The 16,970-nt window shown below is 37.7% G+C and overlaps 1 protein-coding gene across 2 annotated transcripts in view; it reads right to left on the minus strand.

Moving 5' to 3' along the window:
• The window catches only part of ARHGAP10 (Rho GTPase activating protein 10), a 135,623-nt gene that overhangs the window by 32,739 nt on the left and 85,914 nt on the right, over nucleotides 1-16,970 (minus strand). For both annotated transcript variants that reach the window (XM_056490805.1, XM_056490807.1), the window contains 3 exons: nucleotides 15,850-15,955; nucleotides 15,069-15,228; nucleotides 1,612-1,762 (listed from right to left, as the gene is read on the minus strand). In XM_056490805.1, coding sequence (XP_056346780.1) covers nucleotides 1,612-1,762; nucleotides 15,069-15,228; nucleotides 15,850-15,955 — 417 coding nt within the window. The remainder of the gene's footprint in view (nucleotides 1-1,611; nucleotides 1,763-15,068; nucleotides 15,229-15,849; nucleotides 15,956-16,970) is intronic.

Here is a 16,970-nt window from a genome sequence, read left to right on the forward strand (position 1 = left end):
TCAGCCTTCACTGTGGTTTTAATATGTACCATGATGTATTAGGCTATTCTGCAGCCCACTGCAAATCCTAGACAAGCACAAAGTTCTGCATGAAATATAACTATTACAGCCTTTTACAATCCCAGCTCTTTGCCAAGATGCCCAAATTAGACAAGAATATGGACTGCATTTAGGCAAAACAGAATCTTTTTAACAGTTTTCAACAGTAACACTGTATCTTTGGCTCTTAGAATAAAAACAACCCACCAAGTGCTTTCTGTCTGCAGTGTTTGGGTCAAAGTAAACTCCTCAGTGCAAACCTTGCTCCATGGATTTGGAGAAGTTGTGGTATTTTTCTTGCATCCTGCTAGGATTCACATTCAAAATTAGATGTAAACAGCTCTGTGAGTGGCTTCAGGTTTGTTTTGTTTTTCAAATGAGGATAAATTTATTATTGCAGATGTAGTTCGAGAGCTTTCTTAGCTTTTGGGAGCATATTATTCAAATTAACACAGCTTAAGCTCTTTAAGCAGATACACCTTAAACATCTTCTAGTCAAGGCATTTAGTTTCACACTTGATGCAATGAAAGACAGAGATTATGTATCTTGCTGGTGAATCAAATCCAATGGCAGGAATGCTGAGTTTCTTGCTGACTCTTTGCAAAACTGGCTTTGAAACTATAAACACTCCTGAGTTTATTTCTAAAACCTGCACTTAACAGCTGTTGTAGGTATTTGTGTTCTTGCCTTATGAAATCAACCCTATTAACCACCAATTTAGTGACAGTTCACCAGTGAATCTCTTACTACTGCACGAGTTCAAAACCTTCCTGTTTATTTTCAGTTGCTGTAACTGGACTTTGTGCCCTGACCCCATGTGAAAAGATGATTGGCTAAAAACATTAAGAGAGAGAAAAGGAATAGGGTGGAGAAAAACTGTAACACAAAATGAGCCCTGACTTGCCTCCTCAGGACTGTATGTACCTCCAAGCAATGAAATTTCAGGAAAATTATTATGGTTTTGGCCAACAGTCAGAATATATAAGATGTTATACACCCTTTGCCTCACTGTATGCTGCTACTGCAGACTCCATGTAAAAGGAAGACTTCTTTTTTTTTTTTTCCATTGCTTTTCAGTGGTAAGGCAAATTGACAAGTATTTACTGCTAGTTACAGCAAGGTATTAAAGATTCAAGCAAAGTAGTGGTATTCTCCAGTGCAGTGGTGACCTGAGCCTTTAATCCAGATGAATTTAACTGTAAAGTGCATTAGCTCTTCTCATAAAAGATTTGCTTTAATTTTAGTTCTCTCTCCATTTATCTTATGGCTGTGTAATCTTCAGTAGAGGTCAAAGAGATTTCCCCAAAGAAACAGGAGCTGCTTCTTTTTTAGAGGAGAAGAGCACATTTAAGACAGTCCGTCCTACTTTTAAACGTAAGTCACAGGACAGTACTCCCTGCTGTCCTCCCTCTGTAGCTCTCCTTGCTTCTTTGCATGTTCCAAAGCAATTAAACCAACGTGCACGTGCATCCACACATGTATACAAATGAAACATGAAATGAAAACACCTCCTGGAGATAGGGTATACAGCCCATCTGATGCAAGCACTGAAATGATTACTAACATCTTACCATCATCCAACTCCAGGCAGAGATTGTAAACAGCCAGAGGCCTCTTAATACGCTGTCCTTGTCTTCTTGACTGCCTTGGTGGGGCGTTTGGAGGAGATACTGACATAGAGATTGGCTCAGGGAAAGTAGCATCAGGCAGGGTTTTGAAAATCTGCAATCAAGAACACAAAGGGTGTTAATTATTTATCATGAAGAGCAACCTGTGCAATGCAACTGTAAACCATTATCAAACAACATTTGTTTTGGATTTCATTCAAAGCAGACAGTAGCCAAAAAATCCATTCCTTCAAGTTTGGGAATATGCCGTGGGTTTTTAATGAGTGCTTTTAAAATAAATAAATAAATAAATAGATAAATATAATATGGAAATAACCAAGAGCACTGTCTACACATTAACCAAGCTGCCAATCAGTCAATTCAAAAACAATGCATTTGCAGCCACACTTACCAGCTAGGATGGAGAGGAAGCAGAAAATGAAGGGTACTAACTCAGGAACCAGTAACCAAAATTCTTTATAGCTTTAGCTAGAAGCTGTAATTTTTCCAGCCATTTTAATTTTCAAAGTTTGTGATACCATTTTAACTAAAGAAACACCACACTCTTGAAGAAAGGAAGGAGAAAAATTTGTGGGCAGGGGTTTTTAGTGAGAAGTACCATAGTAACAAACCATGTGAGAATTTATTCTGTTAACTATTGCATATTGAGACAATTTTATATTAAATACTGACATTCACAAAGATGCAGATAAAAAGGATTGCGTTTCCTGTCATCATTTTGTTTTTTGAGTCATGACCATCAGCACCACTCCACACAGAACACCACATCATTGCTCTCTGAATTAACCACCAACACAGATTCTCTGTACCTGATAGCACTTTTACTTCAGCTGTTAGACAAAGGAGACAGTCTAACAGTCCTGATTTACTACTAGAAATTATCAGTGTGCTGGCATGCAATTTACCAGCAGCCTTCAACAAGTGATTATGGCATGAACAAATTGGCTTCATATGTATTTCAGCAAAGACAAAGCAGCAGATAAAGAAAAACACAAACAGAAGCTGTGTAAGAAAACTCTTGTGTCTGTACAGCACCTGACAGCAATGCAATACAGTGATATAACAAGATATAATGAAACAGTATATGATCTTCTTGTACTTTGCAACTTTATAATATTTACTATAAGGATACATGGCAAAGAGGAGAGCTGTAATCAATATTTGAAAGAAAAGCTTTTTATGAAGTAGAAATTCATGCAGAAACTCTAAAGGGACAACACAGATAATGCATTTCTGGATAATAACAGCACATGTCAGGTGCAGTATGACACTAAAAGCCAGACAGGCGAGAAACAATGCCATAAACATCTTGTTGTAAGGCACTCAAAACACCATGTTAAAAGTACTAGGAACCCTAAATGCCATCATATCTGGCCTGCTAACCCTGAATATTAATGAGTAGGAAGAAGATGACCCAAGATCCTATGTATGCATTGACTTACAGCCACTTAATCATCACTTTCATACTGGCAGGTAAAAGACTGTGCTGATACAAAATAATCAAGAGATGATGACTATTTAATTGTCATTGAATTAATGAATATTCCACAAAAACAGTGGAGAAGTGATCATATTCCCAAAACTGGGCAGAAGTGGGCCAGAAACCCATGTATGGCATGCACAGGAAAGTTCCAGTGGAAACATTACCTTCCTTCCCAGTAACTGAATGTTGCCAGGGGGGAGGTAAAAATGCTGTAGTTTGAAGTTCCCCATCCCAGCATTAGGAAAACTGTCTCCCCCTCCTCCACATGCCTACGAATAAGGGACCATGAGAGAGCATCAAAACAGCAACTCTCTAAAAACAAAATGTTTACAGAGAAGAGAGGAAGCTGTCCAACCTGGTTCCCCCCAGCACAGACACAGCAGCACTCTCAGGCAGTGACAAAGCTCTAGTTGTGCTCAGAGTCCTAAAGCCATTCCTTAAAACATGATGCAATATATAATAGTGAAATCTAATGTGCACCTCCGTGGCACTTGGCTAACAGTACCACACTGCCCCCTTATGTGTAAATACAAGGCTAGATTGAGCAGGTTGAGGGATAAATATTTGCTTCTGAAACATTCAAAGGTACCAAAACTTGAAATGCCATCTCTTCCATGGACTAAGCATTGCATTTGGGCTCTCTGGAAAACAACTCTCTGCCAAGAGGTTTCAGCATGTTGTTTACTATGTCACATTCCACAGCTGTGTTTATTTCTACAGCCTTATCCACAGATCTCTGCTGAAATTAGTGATGGTGAGAAGGAAAAGTATTTCCCAGGAGTACTTCATAAGAGATGAGCTTTCCTGGATGCTTCTAGGTGACTTGCACAGGTTGGAGTGAAGCTGTTCAGTGTTTTTCACTTGTGTCTCACAAATATTGCAATATACTCTTGCAAAACTATTAGCGTGAGAAACTAAGAGTCACAAAGGCAAAAAACAAAAAGACTTTTTGCTCTTTCAAGCAGTTCATAGTTGTGTTCATCCCTACTTTGGTATCTTTTTTGGTCTTTTTAGTAAGAAAATAAAATCCAGCCCAGCCCTAACTAGACATTTTTTCAGCAGCAGCCATCTCCTTCTGTTTTAGGCCTCACACTACAGTTTTGCAAAGAAGAGCATCTGCAAAGCAAGCAGGACATCAACCTCCACCTTCAGAAGTGCACATACAGCGTTCAGCTTATGTTTCTTGCTTTATTTTCACCTAAACAGACAAATGTGTTTCATCATGGTTTGGATGTCTGTCTGCTGCATGGACAGAAGCACTGTTAGATCTGCCTGAGAATAAGGGGATGGAGACCTGCTTTATTTAAGCTGTAGGGAGAAAAGTTGGTTTTATTCAAATTTGCTTCTAACCTTATTATAAATTTAAATATCACTGAAATATAAATGTTTCATGGCTAATAGCTAATAGGAGTACTGTCCTGCACAACAAAGAATTGCTATCAGATGCATGGCAAGGCAGGCACACATATCCAATTGAAGGGAAACTCCCCCAAGGAAGAACAGATTGGAATGTGCTGTTTAAGAGATGATTGCTTTGCTACTCAAAAAACCATGCTCCCTTAAGGTCAGATCTACCACTATCACTCATCAGGCCTGCAGAAGTCACCACAGTTTAGAATAATTCCTGTAATAAAGACAAGAGTGAAGTACATTCATTGAGTTACACCATTCTAGAAGCAATAAAAATATACTAAGCCAACCTTAAAGTTTAAAGATTTCAAAGTCACATCCAGTGTTAACACAATTTTTGAGACTGTGGTCAAACTGCATGATATTTATAGACTACCAGATCTCTACAATTTAGTTCTCAAAAGCACTGACATCCTTCTAATGACCTATCTGGGAGTAAACTCTGAAGCTAACTGCAACATTTTACACTTGGGAGAAGACTAACATATGTAGCACTCAAAATTTTAATCCAGCAACAAATCCCTCTGTTAGTCAGTCCCAGTTAGTCCACTATTGTAAATAGTTCTTTAGGTCTTATATCTTATATAAAAGGAGAATTTCAAAGTGCACACTGAATGAACCAGAGGATGAATCTCCGAAGCTGCGGTGTAAAAGTTACAACAGAAAAGATGAAACTCTGGTGAAGCAATTTAAAACTCTGCTAAGTCTGACCTATTTCTCTCTATGTAGGAGTATAAAATGGATGCTTTACAAGGCTAAACAAACCACAAACCATCTTGGGCATACAGCACTAATAACAGCTCTGTCTAGAGCAGTGAGCCCAAGATCATCCCTACATATAACCATTCCAATTCCTAAATCTGTGTCCCACAAAATCTATGGCAGCATTTCTTAAGAGTAATGAGCCAAATTCAACATATTATCATACTGTATTCTACCAGCAGATCCACATGGCAGCAGCCCAAGGAATTTTGCCAGATTCCCCTTAATCTGCAACAACATTGTTGGACTCTAGATCCTGAGCTCTTACGAGAGACGATTTTAGATATTCAAAAAACCCACGACTGGGAGGATTTAACTTGACTTATTCCACAAGTTTATGACTAGATGTATAGCTGTACATGGAAATGTAGATTAGATTCTGCTGCTTCAAGAGAATACTGATCTGTTTGTTCTGGTCTCAAGCAGAACTAATTAATGAATTTCAGTATGTTTGCCAGGAATCACTTTAGGAAAAGACCCAGACATCAGGTCATCTCTGTCTGCTTTGTTTCACTGGGGTAATTAAAATTGCCTCTAAAAATCAGTGGGAAGCAAACAGCAAGAACAAAGAGGGATGAAAAAGAGGGGAGAAAAAACTGGAGGCTTAGTAATAGAGCTAATGAGGATAAACTTATAAAAAATCAGTTTAAAGCTGTGCCATGATTTTGTTGCAAGACAAAACCCCTCTCACTGTCATAACACCAACCACCCAGAACATGCATCTATCTCCTTGGAATACACAAACACAAACCAGAGCACCAGAAGTCACTGTGTAATGCAAAGGAAGCTAGAACATGCAAGGTCATTCCAAATTCTTTGGAATTCCACTACTGGGATAGGCTCCACTACTACATTCACAGGTTGTAGAGGAGAGTATTTTTCAAGACAAGAACAACATGAGTTTCTATTTAGGCAGTTTCCCTCCAATACCAACTTGCTTTGCCATTGTTAAGTAAAAGACACAAACACAGACATTTCTACTAGTGTTCATTGAATAATACCATCCAGCTATGGCACATATACTTGCTCTCCCCTTACACATTTTATCCCTATGGTACCCTTGCATTTCCATGACAACTGGCTATAATATATGCTGATCAAAGAAAATTTTATACACTAGAAGTTAATGGGATAGTGCAAGAGGAGCTTATCACCATGGTCTTACCTTGACTGAGCTTCTTTTCAATGTAATGCAAGCCCAATTCAGGTTAAACCCAGCACAAAACCAAAAATCATATATTTATATTAGAGACAAAAACACTAAAAAAAGACCGTCTTTGTGGTTCACAGTGTGCTCTTACTCAGATAAATTTTAAAATTTTCTTTTCCTCTTAGGATAATGAAGACAGTGGTCGTACACTGCTTTTTGCCATTTCTGAAACTAAAGCAATGATGTCTTTTATGTCAAATTACATTTTTACTGTAGATAAAAGCATTTCAGAAATTGCAAGGTGAAAATAAGCATTCTAAAACACTACTACAGTAGTTCAGCCACTAATTATAACCACTAACCACTAATTGTAATCCATTTTTTAACAGTAAAAACCACATTCAATAGCATGAAAAGTTCTAGGGTTTTTATTCCCTATTTGAAGGGATTACAGAAGCTAATTGGAGTTATTAAAAGTTTAATCATAATAGAAGTTACAAAATGCCAACTTCTAGAGAGCTAGGACAAAAGTTTTATTTCAAAACTGATTTCTGAACCAATTCTAACAGTTTTATAAGACTTTCAGAGTACTGAAATCCTTTTTTAAAAGATCCTTTGTTATAGTTTCTTACTAGTTCACATTTTTACTTTACTATGGACAACACTACATCGACATGTTTCATTTCTGGTTTCAGTCAAAATGATCTATTTCTTTTTCTTGTTCCCAAACACAATTCAATAAATAAAAACTACATGCACCAGGAATTCTTGATATCTAAACAGAATCTGTGTTCAGTGTGCAAAATGTGATTAAAGTTCATTACTTCTAAAATTCATATTCAATATTTTTAAACATTTACAAAATTCTCCAAGAAAAATTATCAACTTCATCAGAATTCTTAAATAGGTTACCATTGTGTCTACTCCAATACAGGTGTGCCTGCTTCAAGTTAGTTATCCTGACTTTTGCACTTCAACATTTAGGTACTGTAAAATATGATTTGATGCCCAGTGCTTTCCACGAGATTGCATAAGATGCAGATTTTCTGAGGCTTTGGATCCTGAGGCTTGAATTCCACTACAAAATACCTATATACATTATTCACAATCATTATATTGGGGGGTGGGGGGCAGAATCAGATCCAGAGCTGAAAACTACCTGTGGCTCAGTCTCTAGAGGGCCACCAACCAGAAAGCATCAATAATGTTCTTGATGCTGCCTGGCACACACCATTGAATTACAGAGCAACAGTGGATGCAGCCTGGAAAGTAACCAGGTATAAGTCAAAAGGAGAAACAGGAAACATCCTTGGCTGTAAGCCAAACCACAAAGCTCTCTAAATAAATAAATTAAAGTTGAATCCATCCAAGACAGCCTCTTCTTCATTGCAAAGACATCATTTGCTGAGCCCATCTGCCTGGCAGCCGGACCACCCCTAACTAAATGAAACATTGCTTATAGGGATTTGTGGACACTGTGAGTCTCAATGAGTCTCAATCTCCTTCTGACTGGAGTATCTGCTATCTGCTCTTCTTATACAAGAACAACTACAGATCTGGACAACCTGCAAACTACAAGAGTGACAAAAGAACCCAGGGAAGTTTCAGACAGACCTGATGTACCAGTAGACTCCAATTGCCACTCATTTGCCCTGATTGCCTTGAATTGTGTAGTTCAAGTTTTGAGACAACTAAACAAACTGAACAAACTAAAAAGCCTGCAAAACACAACATTACAGTCTGGAGGACAGCTGTGAAGGAGGGGAAAAAAAAAAAAGAAAATCATACCAAGGTTACAAACGCGTGTCCTTTGATCGCTCACAAATTATGAGTTTGTTGAGTCAGCCTTTCTAAAAGTAGCACTCCTGATACAAAGCCTGCAGCTTCTACTGTATCACATAGCACTCCACTTTTTAACAATTCATGAGAAGAACACTCCTGATGGCAGCCCATTTGCTGCTACCAACCAACCCACTTCAGCCATCGAAGGAAATGAGAGAGTTAACCACACACCAGGCTGGGAATACCTCCACGTTCATCCACTGCACCAGCAGGTTCACCTTCTCTTCTGTGCTCACCTACTCTAACTCACACCAAGGAGAGTACTCTGTAAAGGTTATCTTTCCCTGTTACACATAATAGCTATCTTGTTTAGTACTACTTAAAACAGCAGAGAAATACCTTAAAATTAAAAGATTGAATAGGCAATCTAATTACCTTGATTTCTAAAACATAACACACTTCTCAAAGGAAAATAATGCAGAAGGAGAAGGTTTGCATGTATTTTCTCTTACAAAGAGTGTGAGAAGTCCTAAGAAGATGAAAAATGGCACTTGGAAACCTCAGTCAAGACCCAGCAAAGACAGTAGCTGTGGCCAAATGAAGCACCGGTAACACTGATCTCCCCTACACTAGTAATAAATATATATATATATATGCATATATACACAAAACCACCATATATTACACATCTATTTTACTACAGAATTTATTAACAGATAATATAGTTGAGTATAAAACCCCACATTGATCCCCTGCCACATTGTCATTGAGCAAAGCTCAATGAATGAATGAAATAAGATCTTCAAGATGATTGCAAATGACACGGTTTCAACTGTAGCCAACCACACAGCCTCACCAGCATTTTCTTGATACAGATATCCTTGCTGCTATTACCAGGATTTATACCATCATTGCTTTTTCAAGTGTTTTCTGCTCATTGTTTTTGTTAAAATGCATATTTTACCTTGCATTATGACTATAGGCTCTTTGGAAGCAAAGAACACACTGTTCTACTGTATGTCTAAATGAAATACAGATGCTTTACTAGTGCAAGTAGCATGCACTTGAAACTATTGGAAATAAAAGTACTATCAGCTGACTGCCACATATTTTTAATACAAAAATCTGTTTAATGGTTTGAATTACACTAGCCCTTCTGGTAAGGCAAAAGCTTACTAGAATTCTAAAGAGTACATGCAAAAAACATTATGCCACACAGTTTCTGCATAAGAATTTACTTTCTAAACTTTCAAGAAGCACAACAATTTTTCCCCTTTTCATGCACCTTGCAAGATTTTACAGAATATTTTTTACTAACAAGATTTTATTTAAGAGCAATGGGTATTTTAGCAGTCTCCAATAGGACTTCTCCCTTGCTTCTTCCTCCTCCACACATGCAAGCACAGCACCTGAATCAAAACTGAAGCAAATATTAGTCAGTTGAATTCCACTCCTTTATCATCCTTTCTCTTTCCTTACTTAGGAACACTGCTTGTAGGGAGCAGAAGATGAGATCTTTATCACTTTGAAATTTTATATGGAGTAGAGGGAAGTTTCCCCAAATTAAACATAAATGAGGTGGGCAAATCAAGAAGTCAGAAATCTATGTACTATTTCTCTGTGCCATGTATTTGAAGCACAGTATCTCAGCAGGTCTCTTCAACCCCTGAGATCATGACTTTGGTTTTGATTTTCTTTATTAATATAATATGATTTCTCACAGTGCATGTTTTGTTTTTTTTGGAGCAGTCTAGCAGCATACCAATCCAGGTATTGATCCAGACTGCTTCTAATATCATCAACTGCAGTCACAAACGTGAGCAGAGATTTGATATTCAGTCTTCTTATTATGCATAAACCACATTTAGAAAGCTGGAGTCTTCTAAACTAATAAAAATAAAATATTTGCAGTCAATTTACCACCACATGTGTGTGTCTCACATGGAAGGGCTTTATTTATCCAAAGGCCAGAGAAAGGATCTGAAGAGTTTGCTTACACTACAGTGGAACAAAAGAGCTGCTCTGACTCCTACCAGAATTTCTTTGTTGTGTCTGTTGCCCTTTCTGCTTAAGACTCAGCCAATGATTAAGGCATGTAATTAGAATTAAGCTCAGGAACAGTTTCAATGACACTTCTGATTAGCTACATGCTTCAAGTTAAACACATGCTGAACAGCCTCCTGAATATCCTCACCACAAACTCTGTACTAATAGAGATATTTTCTGTCATTTCTTCCCTTCTCCAAGTCCAGTGTTTGTTGACTTGAGAAACATTCAGCTTGTGAAGGTTTCAAATTGCTGCACCACAGCAAACCACCATAATTACATTGCATTGCTCCTTGGTACTCCTTTGCAGCCAAAGGCAAAGCAACAGGAAAGCTGAAACAAGCCCTCTTTAGTACTTCTCATGTGTCCCTTCAGTGGGCCTTCAAAAGATCTGCTCTGTTGCCAAAAAATAATCTTAAGTTTACGTGGTGGTGTGGCATTCCTCCCTAAAGCATTTACCTGCAACAGAACTGCTGGATTGCCAAGAAAGACTGTGCTGCTTCATGCTCTAAAACAAACAACTGACTTCACCAGCTTCCATTCCTTATGTCTCACAAATATTGCATGTACTATGCACTGTAATACGTTTTAAGACAAGATTTTTCAAGGATTACTACATGAGGTTGATGTTGGCTTAAGAGCTCAGTAGTATTAAATTCTTCTCTTCCCTTTTTTGTTTAAAAAAAAAAAATCATGAAAGTGCCCAAAGTGTGAAAAAAAAAAAGTATTTAATTTTAAAAATTCCCCTTAAAACTGTTTTGAACAAATCAAAGTTAAGCCAACGACATTTTGTCTAAAATATGTAAAATCTTTCCCCTTTATGGGAAGATTGATAGAGAAGAGGTATCTGCCCTATATATAGGAACGACTGAGATTTTCAGCATGAGTGCCTTTGAGATAATTTTGCCCATAGGTTGTTTGAACTTGAGAAAAAGGTATCTTTTATGAAGCCTTTCCTCAGATTCTGGCCTTCCAGTCTCCAGAAGGAACCTCTGTCTAGCCCCTAGCTTTTCTCCTTCTAATTTTCTTTCACTGTAATTTTCATCTTCTTTCTGTTTTTATAATCTTGCTATTTGTACTCACTATTCTTTCCTCCCCCATACGCTGGTTTAAATATTCCAGTCCCACTGAGATTTTTATTCCAACCTCCTCCCTCATCTTCTTTCATTTCTTAGACTTTTTTTATCCTGGTGCCTTTTTTTTACCTTCTTAAAATAACGTTCAGGGAATTGAGAAACCAAAATGGCTCACATTACCACTGAGGCATCTCTAAATGGCAAATAAATAAGCCCTTTGAATAGTGACATTCACTCCAAGAAGATGCCAAAGCATTATAACAAACAGCAAGATAAACATGTGCATGCTCTTCATGCTGCTGTGGCATGGACCACCCTTCTTCCTCACCACAAATTAGAGAAAAGACCAGAAGACCTGAAATATCCAAGATTTCCAATCTGTTAAGCCCATGGGAAGAAAAATTAATTGAAACTCACTTGGAGGAGGCAGAGAAGAGAAATCAAAACCTTTTTTTCAGGGCCAAGTTGACTAAGGCTTTTCATTAGAAGATTACCTAAAGGCCAAGATTGTTCCAGGCACTGTACAAGCACAGCTGCAGTCAGCTCCTGAGCTTGTTACCTCAAAGCAAAATAAACATAATGATGAGACACAAACATGAATTTCTTGATGCTTCTTTAGTGAAGGGAAAGATACAGGACAAAATCTGGCTAACCTTTCCCTATCTGTCTGTCCTTCCCCTACAACCATAGGACAGAAGCAAAGACATTTTACAGGTCTAATTATCCACTGGATTGTCCTTGCTTCCACAGCAGGTGATTTTGAAGGTCCTGAGTAAAATATCTCAGCTTGGGTCTAGTTTTTGTCTTTTTCTTTCAAAGCAGAGATCTGCTTGTGCAGCTTACCCTCTGAGTGGGCACTGTGAAATACTCCACCTGGCAGAGATTTGTCTAGAACTGACAAAAGCTAAACAATTCCTTCCCTGATGTTCTTCTGTCCTTTCCTACTCATTAATCATTGTGCAATTCTAATGCCATTTAAGCAACACATCAGGCTGTATGGTCTAGTTTCATTGTTCCAATCTCAGCATTTTGCAAAACATCCCCTCCTCAACACACTGCAATCAGTTCACAGACATGGTTTGGATGTACATATGCAGCCCATAAACAAGGTGGAAGTAGTGCTGACTGGTTTCTAGCCAGCAGGAAATAAATGTACATATCAACAAAGCTTTAAAAAAAAACCACAAAAACAAACAAAAACAGCTTATTCACAAAGAATGATACTCTTATCTTACAGCAAATCATTGTGCTCAGGTTTCCACACATCAATTGCACAAAAATTCTCTAATTAGAACCCAGCAAAGTCATGATACTGGAATGACTGAACCAGGATTCCAAAGCCAATATCCCAATTATGTCTCCTCCTAAAAATGAACAGTGATTCTCATTCAATAAAGCTATCCACAAAAGATATAATAGGCGTTGATGGAATTTAAAAATATTTGAGGAATCCTAACCATTTTTTACCACTTTGCCTACCAGGTTACTGTATTTAAATCAGAAATACTGATGGCTACTGCTTCTACAGTTGGAAAGCTTGTTGGTTATTTCCATTGTTACAGGGAAAAGAAATGCCTCTCTGAAGAGTACCAGAGCTGGAAATTACATATGCACTGAGTGTGAAGTGTCAGTGCACCTCCATCTTGACTCCATCACACTCCTACAATTCCAAACTTTGCTCCTATCAGCAGAAGCTGCTAAAACTTAGCAGAGTTGGAGTAGTGGCTGAACAAAATATTATTTTAAAATATTTTAACCCACAGCTAGTGACTTTTCCTAGGACTTCACTGGGGCTATAAATAAAAATATCTAATACAAGTCTCTCAGAAAGTCTGAAATGCATAGAAATTTAAAATAACAGCATAAAATGAAAACGACTTTGCTTGCCTTTAGAAGTAGGTCCTTGGTCTGCCCTAAATGAAGAAAGGTCACTTGTGAAAGCATCATACTCAGTTTGACTATAAAATTTTTGTAATGCTTCGACACACCTCTCCATTGCCTTTGTTAAAAACACCCAGAGGTCACACTTGGGGCTGCCTTCCATTTTGGAAGCAGCTCTAGTGTGGGAGAGGTTGCTGCAGGCAGACCACTGATGGCAAGTTCACTGTTAGAAATGGCAGTGAAATGACAGAAATCCCTTTAAAAAAATTATACCCTTCTAGTTCTAAAGAAGGCATAAAACCAAGGAATTATGGAAAATGATGCAGTATTATATTGATGTACTTTCCATTCCTCACTTCTCTGCATTTTCAGAGGAGCAAGAAAGGCCACTAATGTTCCAAATGTAAAACTGATGTCCAGCTTTTAGAGACATGTGACTGAGCTGGCACAAGAATAGGATGGTGCTAATCTGTGGTGATTTGTATAAACACAACTCAACCTCCACATGTTATTAAAACACCCTGGCTCTGCTTGCTCTCCTTCGACTTTCTTTAATTTGTGTGGTCACCTCAATAGCTTTAAAATCATGAGCTCAACTGCAAGGTTTACTTTCATTTCTAAGATCCAAAATTAATACCATGGCTTACAGCTCCTGGAATATTTATTGCTTAGAACTTGAGCCACATGTGCAGCCCAGTATTTTTCCAGCAGAACAATACCATATCTGCCCAGTGTGCGTGTGAGGACAGCATTACACCCTAAGTCAACTAAGCCAACAAAACCCACCATGTAGACACAGCTATGCCAACAGCAGCTTTGCCCAGCCTGTATCAATCAGGGGGAGTATAATTACATTGTCAGGAACACCTGAGACATATATTATTTAAAGTAGATAACACTTGACTTAAATAGCCAATTTCAACACTGTTAACCTTTAAAGGAAATAACAATTTCAATGCTCTGAGTCCTTAAGAAAAGAGGAAAAAGCACATCTTGGGATTTTTCCAAAGCACTTTTTTTTTTTTTTTTTGACAGTAAGAGTTAGGTAGATGCTGTCCATCTCTCAGTACAAAATACCTTAAACATCCAGTTACAGAAATCAGCTTAGGCACATGGGACTCCCAAAGGAGTACCCAAATTAGGAGACAAGTAAAGGACTATTTTGCTATTTTTATTTTTAATTTCATATCCTCCCAGATTACATGCAGTGATATCCTGGACAGTACCTTGTACATGTGAGGCACTTTAGCAAGTGCTAACTTTAGTAATAGAAGCAACATCAACTTTTATTTTCAGTACTACCTCAAAAACAAAGGCTCAAAATAACACACATTCAGCTGAAAACAAAGGAAGTGTTAATACCTGTCTCTCTCATAACTTAAGAGTAAAGTCTTCTTTTTTCCTTTGGGAGCTCTGAGATAAAATGAAGACATAAAACAATGAATTCAGACCCTGGTCAAAGTACTTGATGGAAGAGCCAGAAACTGAACCTGGGCTTTCTCTTTTCCAGTTTTTTATCACTTTTGCTCAGAAAAAAAGCAAATGCAAATATCATACTGCAAATCTTCTGGTGTACTATACACACAAAAGCACTACCACTGCCAGGAAATATGCATTCCAAAATGTCAGTTCACCTATGAACAGGAATGATTATCAAAGATAAATAACCAAAAGCGTACAGTGTATAAAGAATATTCTTTAGAATTAAACTATTAGTTTAATGTCATGCCTAATTCCATGCTTAACATCATTAAAGCTAGCAGATTCTTTCAGACAATGCTCAGAAATCTGAAATTGTAACAAAACTTACCTTCTCATGATTTTCTATCAGGATTTCAACAACAATATTCTGAAACTTCAGGTCCATGATGGCTGCTACAGTTTCTTCCTGTGGCCTCATTAAGGTAGGTCCAAATACTACCCCTAGGTTTGCCACAGTCATTAGATTCCTCTTGGCATGCTTTGAAACACTTTTTGAAAAGAATTGAAGGAAAAAACAGGAAATCGGTTATGAAAAATTTCCATTACTGCTGGAAACTGCAGTCTACAAATGAAAACATTACATTTCCCTAATCTGTGTTTAGAAGGCTGCTTAGTGCTAAGTTTCTTCAAATAAAGTCTTACTAAATTCTGGAAAACTGAAAAGCCATTCTTCCACTGGCAACTTAAAAACAAAACCAGTCTCTTACCGAACTTAAATATATAAAATGCACTTAGCCTTGGACCAGGGCAAGTGTGAAACCAACTTAAATTTGCTAACAGATCTCCACTATTCCCTCAGCCAGAATTTGTGAAAAGAAAGTATAATGTTCCCTTTCTCACTTCAATCAAACCCTCAGCTGCTGGCAGGACTGCTAAAGTAAATACTTCTATGGCTTCATTAACGTCTTAGATTTCTGCCTTTCCCGCCAAAACACGCACAGCGTGAGTCAAACCTCTTGTCTGCCTGTGCACGTTTGGGTCTTGGGGTGGAGGATGACAGCATCAAAATGGGCTTCAGCTCCAGCCACACTTCACTAAAGCCTTTTGTAGTTAAAGAAAGGTAAAGACAGGAATTCTGACAAGGTAGAAAAGCAGGTCATAACACTCACTTTGCTAAATGTTTCACCAAAATTTCCAGCATCTCTCTGTTCTTTTCTGGGAGTTTGTGGACCAAGAAATGAACAGCATTGACTCGAGATTCAGGACTCCCACTTTCTATGGGATATAGAAATAAATATCTCAAAAAAATTTAAAATAAAATAAGATCCACATAAACATAAACCTTCTCCCACCCCTGCACAGAAACATACTGCACACATTTCACCACTTATGTATCTCCAAACATAGCAACACGGAGCATATGTGCTTGTTTTCACAAGTAATATTGTTCTAGAATTATCAACTTATTTACTTATTTTGAGAACTTATCTTTCAATCCACCTGCAAAAGGATGCCTTTGTTCATCTATTTTTAAAGACTGACATAGATGCAGTTATTGTTTTGCTGCATTGGGCTCATCTGCTTACAAATACACTGCAAGGTGAGCAGCGAAGTTACTGGTTCCACAGAGAGGAATTGTGCTGCTTTCCACTTTAGCATCATTAACTGATTGTCCTCATGATTAGAATTCAGTTTTGTTGGTACTGTGCACCTAATGATACTGCATTTATGCTACCTTGCATTGGAAACTGCATGCAGATCCAACTGCTTAGAAAACCTAATGACCTCTGAAGACACAGAAGAATAAGCATGCAAAAATACCTACTGAGAATACTGTGGCAAAGGTACTGAATAACAATGGCATGTCTAGTACAGTACAAAAATAAAGATAAGCAATCAGCTTTTTATTTTTGTCTGTTGCATGTTAAATTGAGTAATTTTGGTCCCTATAGTTTTCACTGTACACAGATGAAAACAAGAACCTGTAAAAGATTAAAATAAACCATCTTCCTACTCCTAGTTGCATTAAATCACAAAATTACATCTCTGTAGTGGTTATAATGAGAGGAATGGAAGTATTTTTATTGCCTATAATAATACTTACCAGAAAATACAGAATGAGAAAGTTTTACAATTTATTCTGAATGCAAGAAATTTTGACATGAGAACCACAGATCAGGTCCCACTTTCCTCTAAGGCAACTTTGATTGCTAAGTGTATTTCCTATAAAATACCACCAGATTTCTTCAGTGCATATTGTTTCAGATTTTTTTTCTTTGCATATTGCTTT

The sequence above is a fragment of the Oenanthe melanoleuca genome, chromosome 4 (genome assembly GCF_029582105.1).
Source record: "Oenanthe melanoleuca isolate GR-GAL-2019-014 chromosome 4, OMel1.0, whole genome shotgun sequence".
NCBI classification, from domain to species: domain Eukaryota; kingdom Metazoa; phylum Chordata; class Aves; order Passeriformes; family Muscicapidae; genus Oenanthe; species Oenanthe melanoleuca.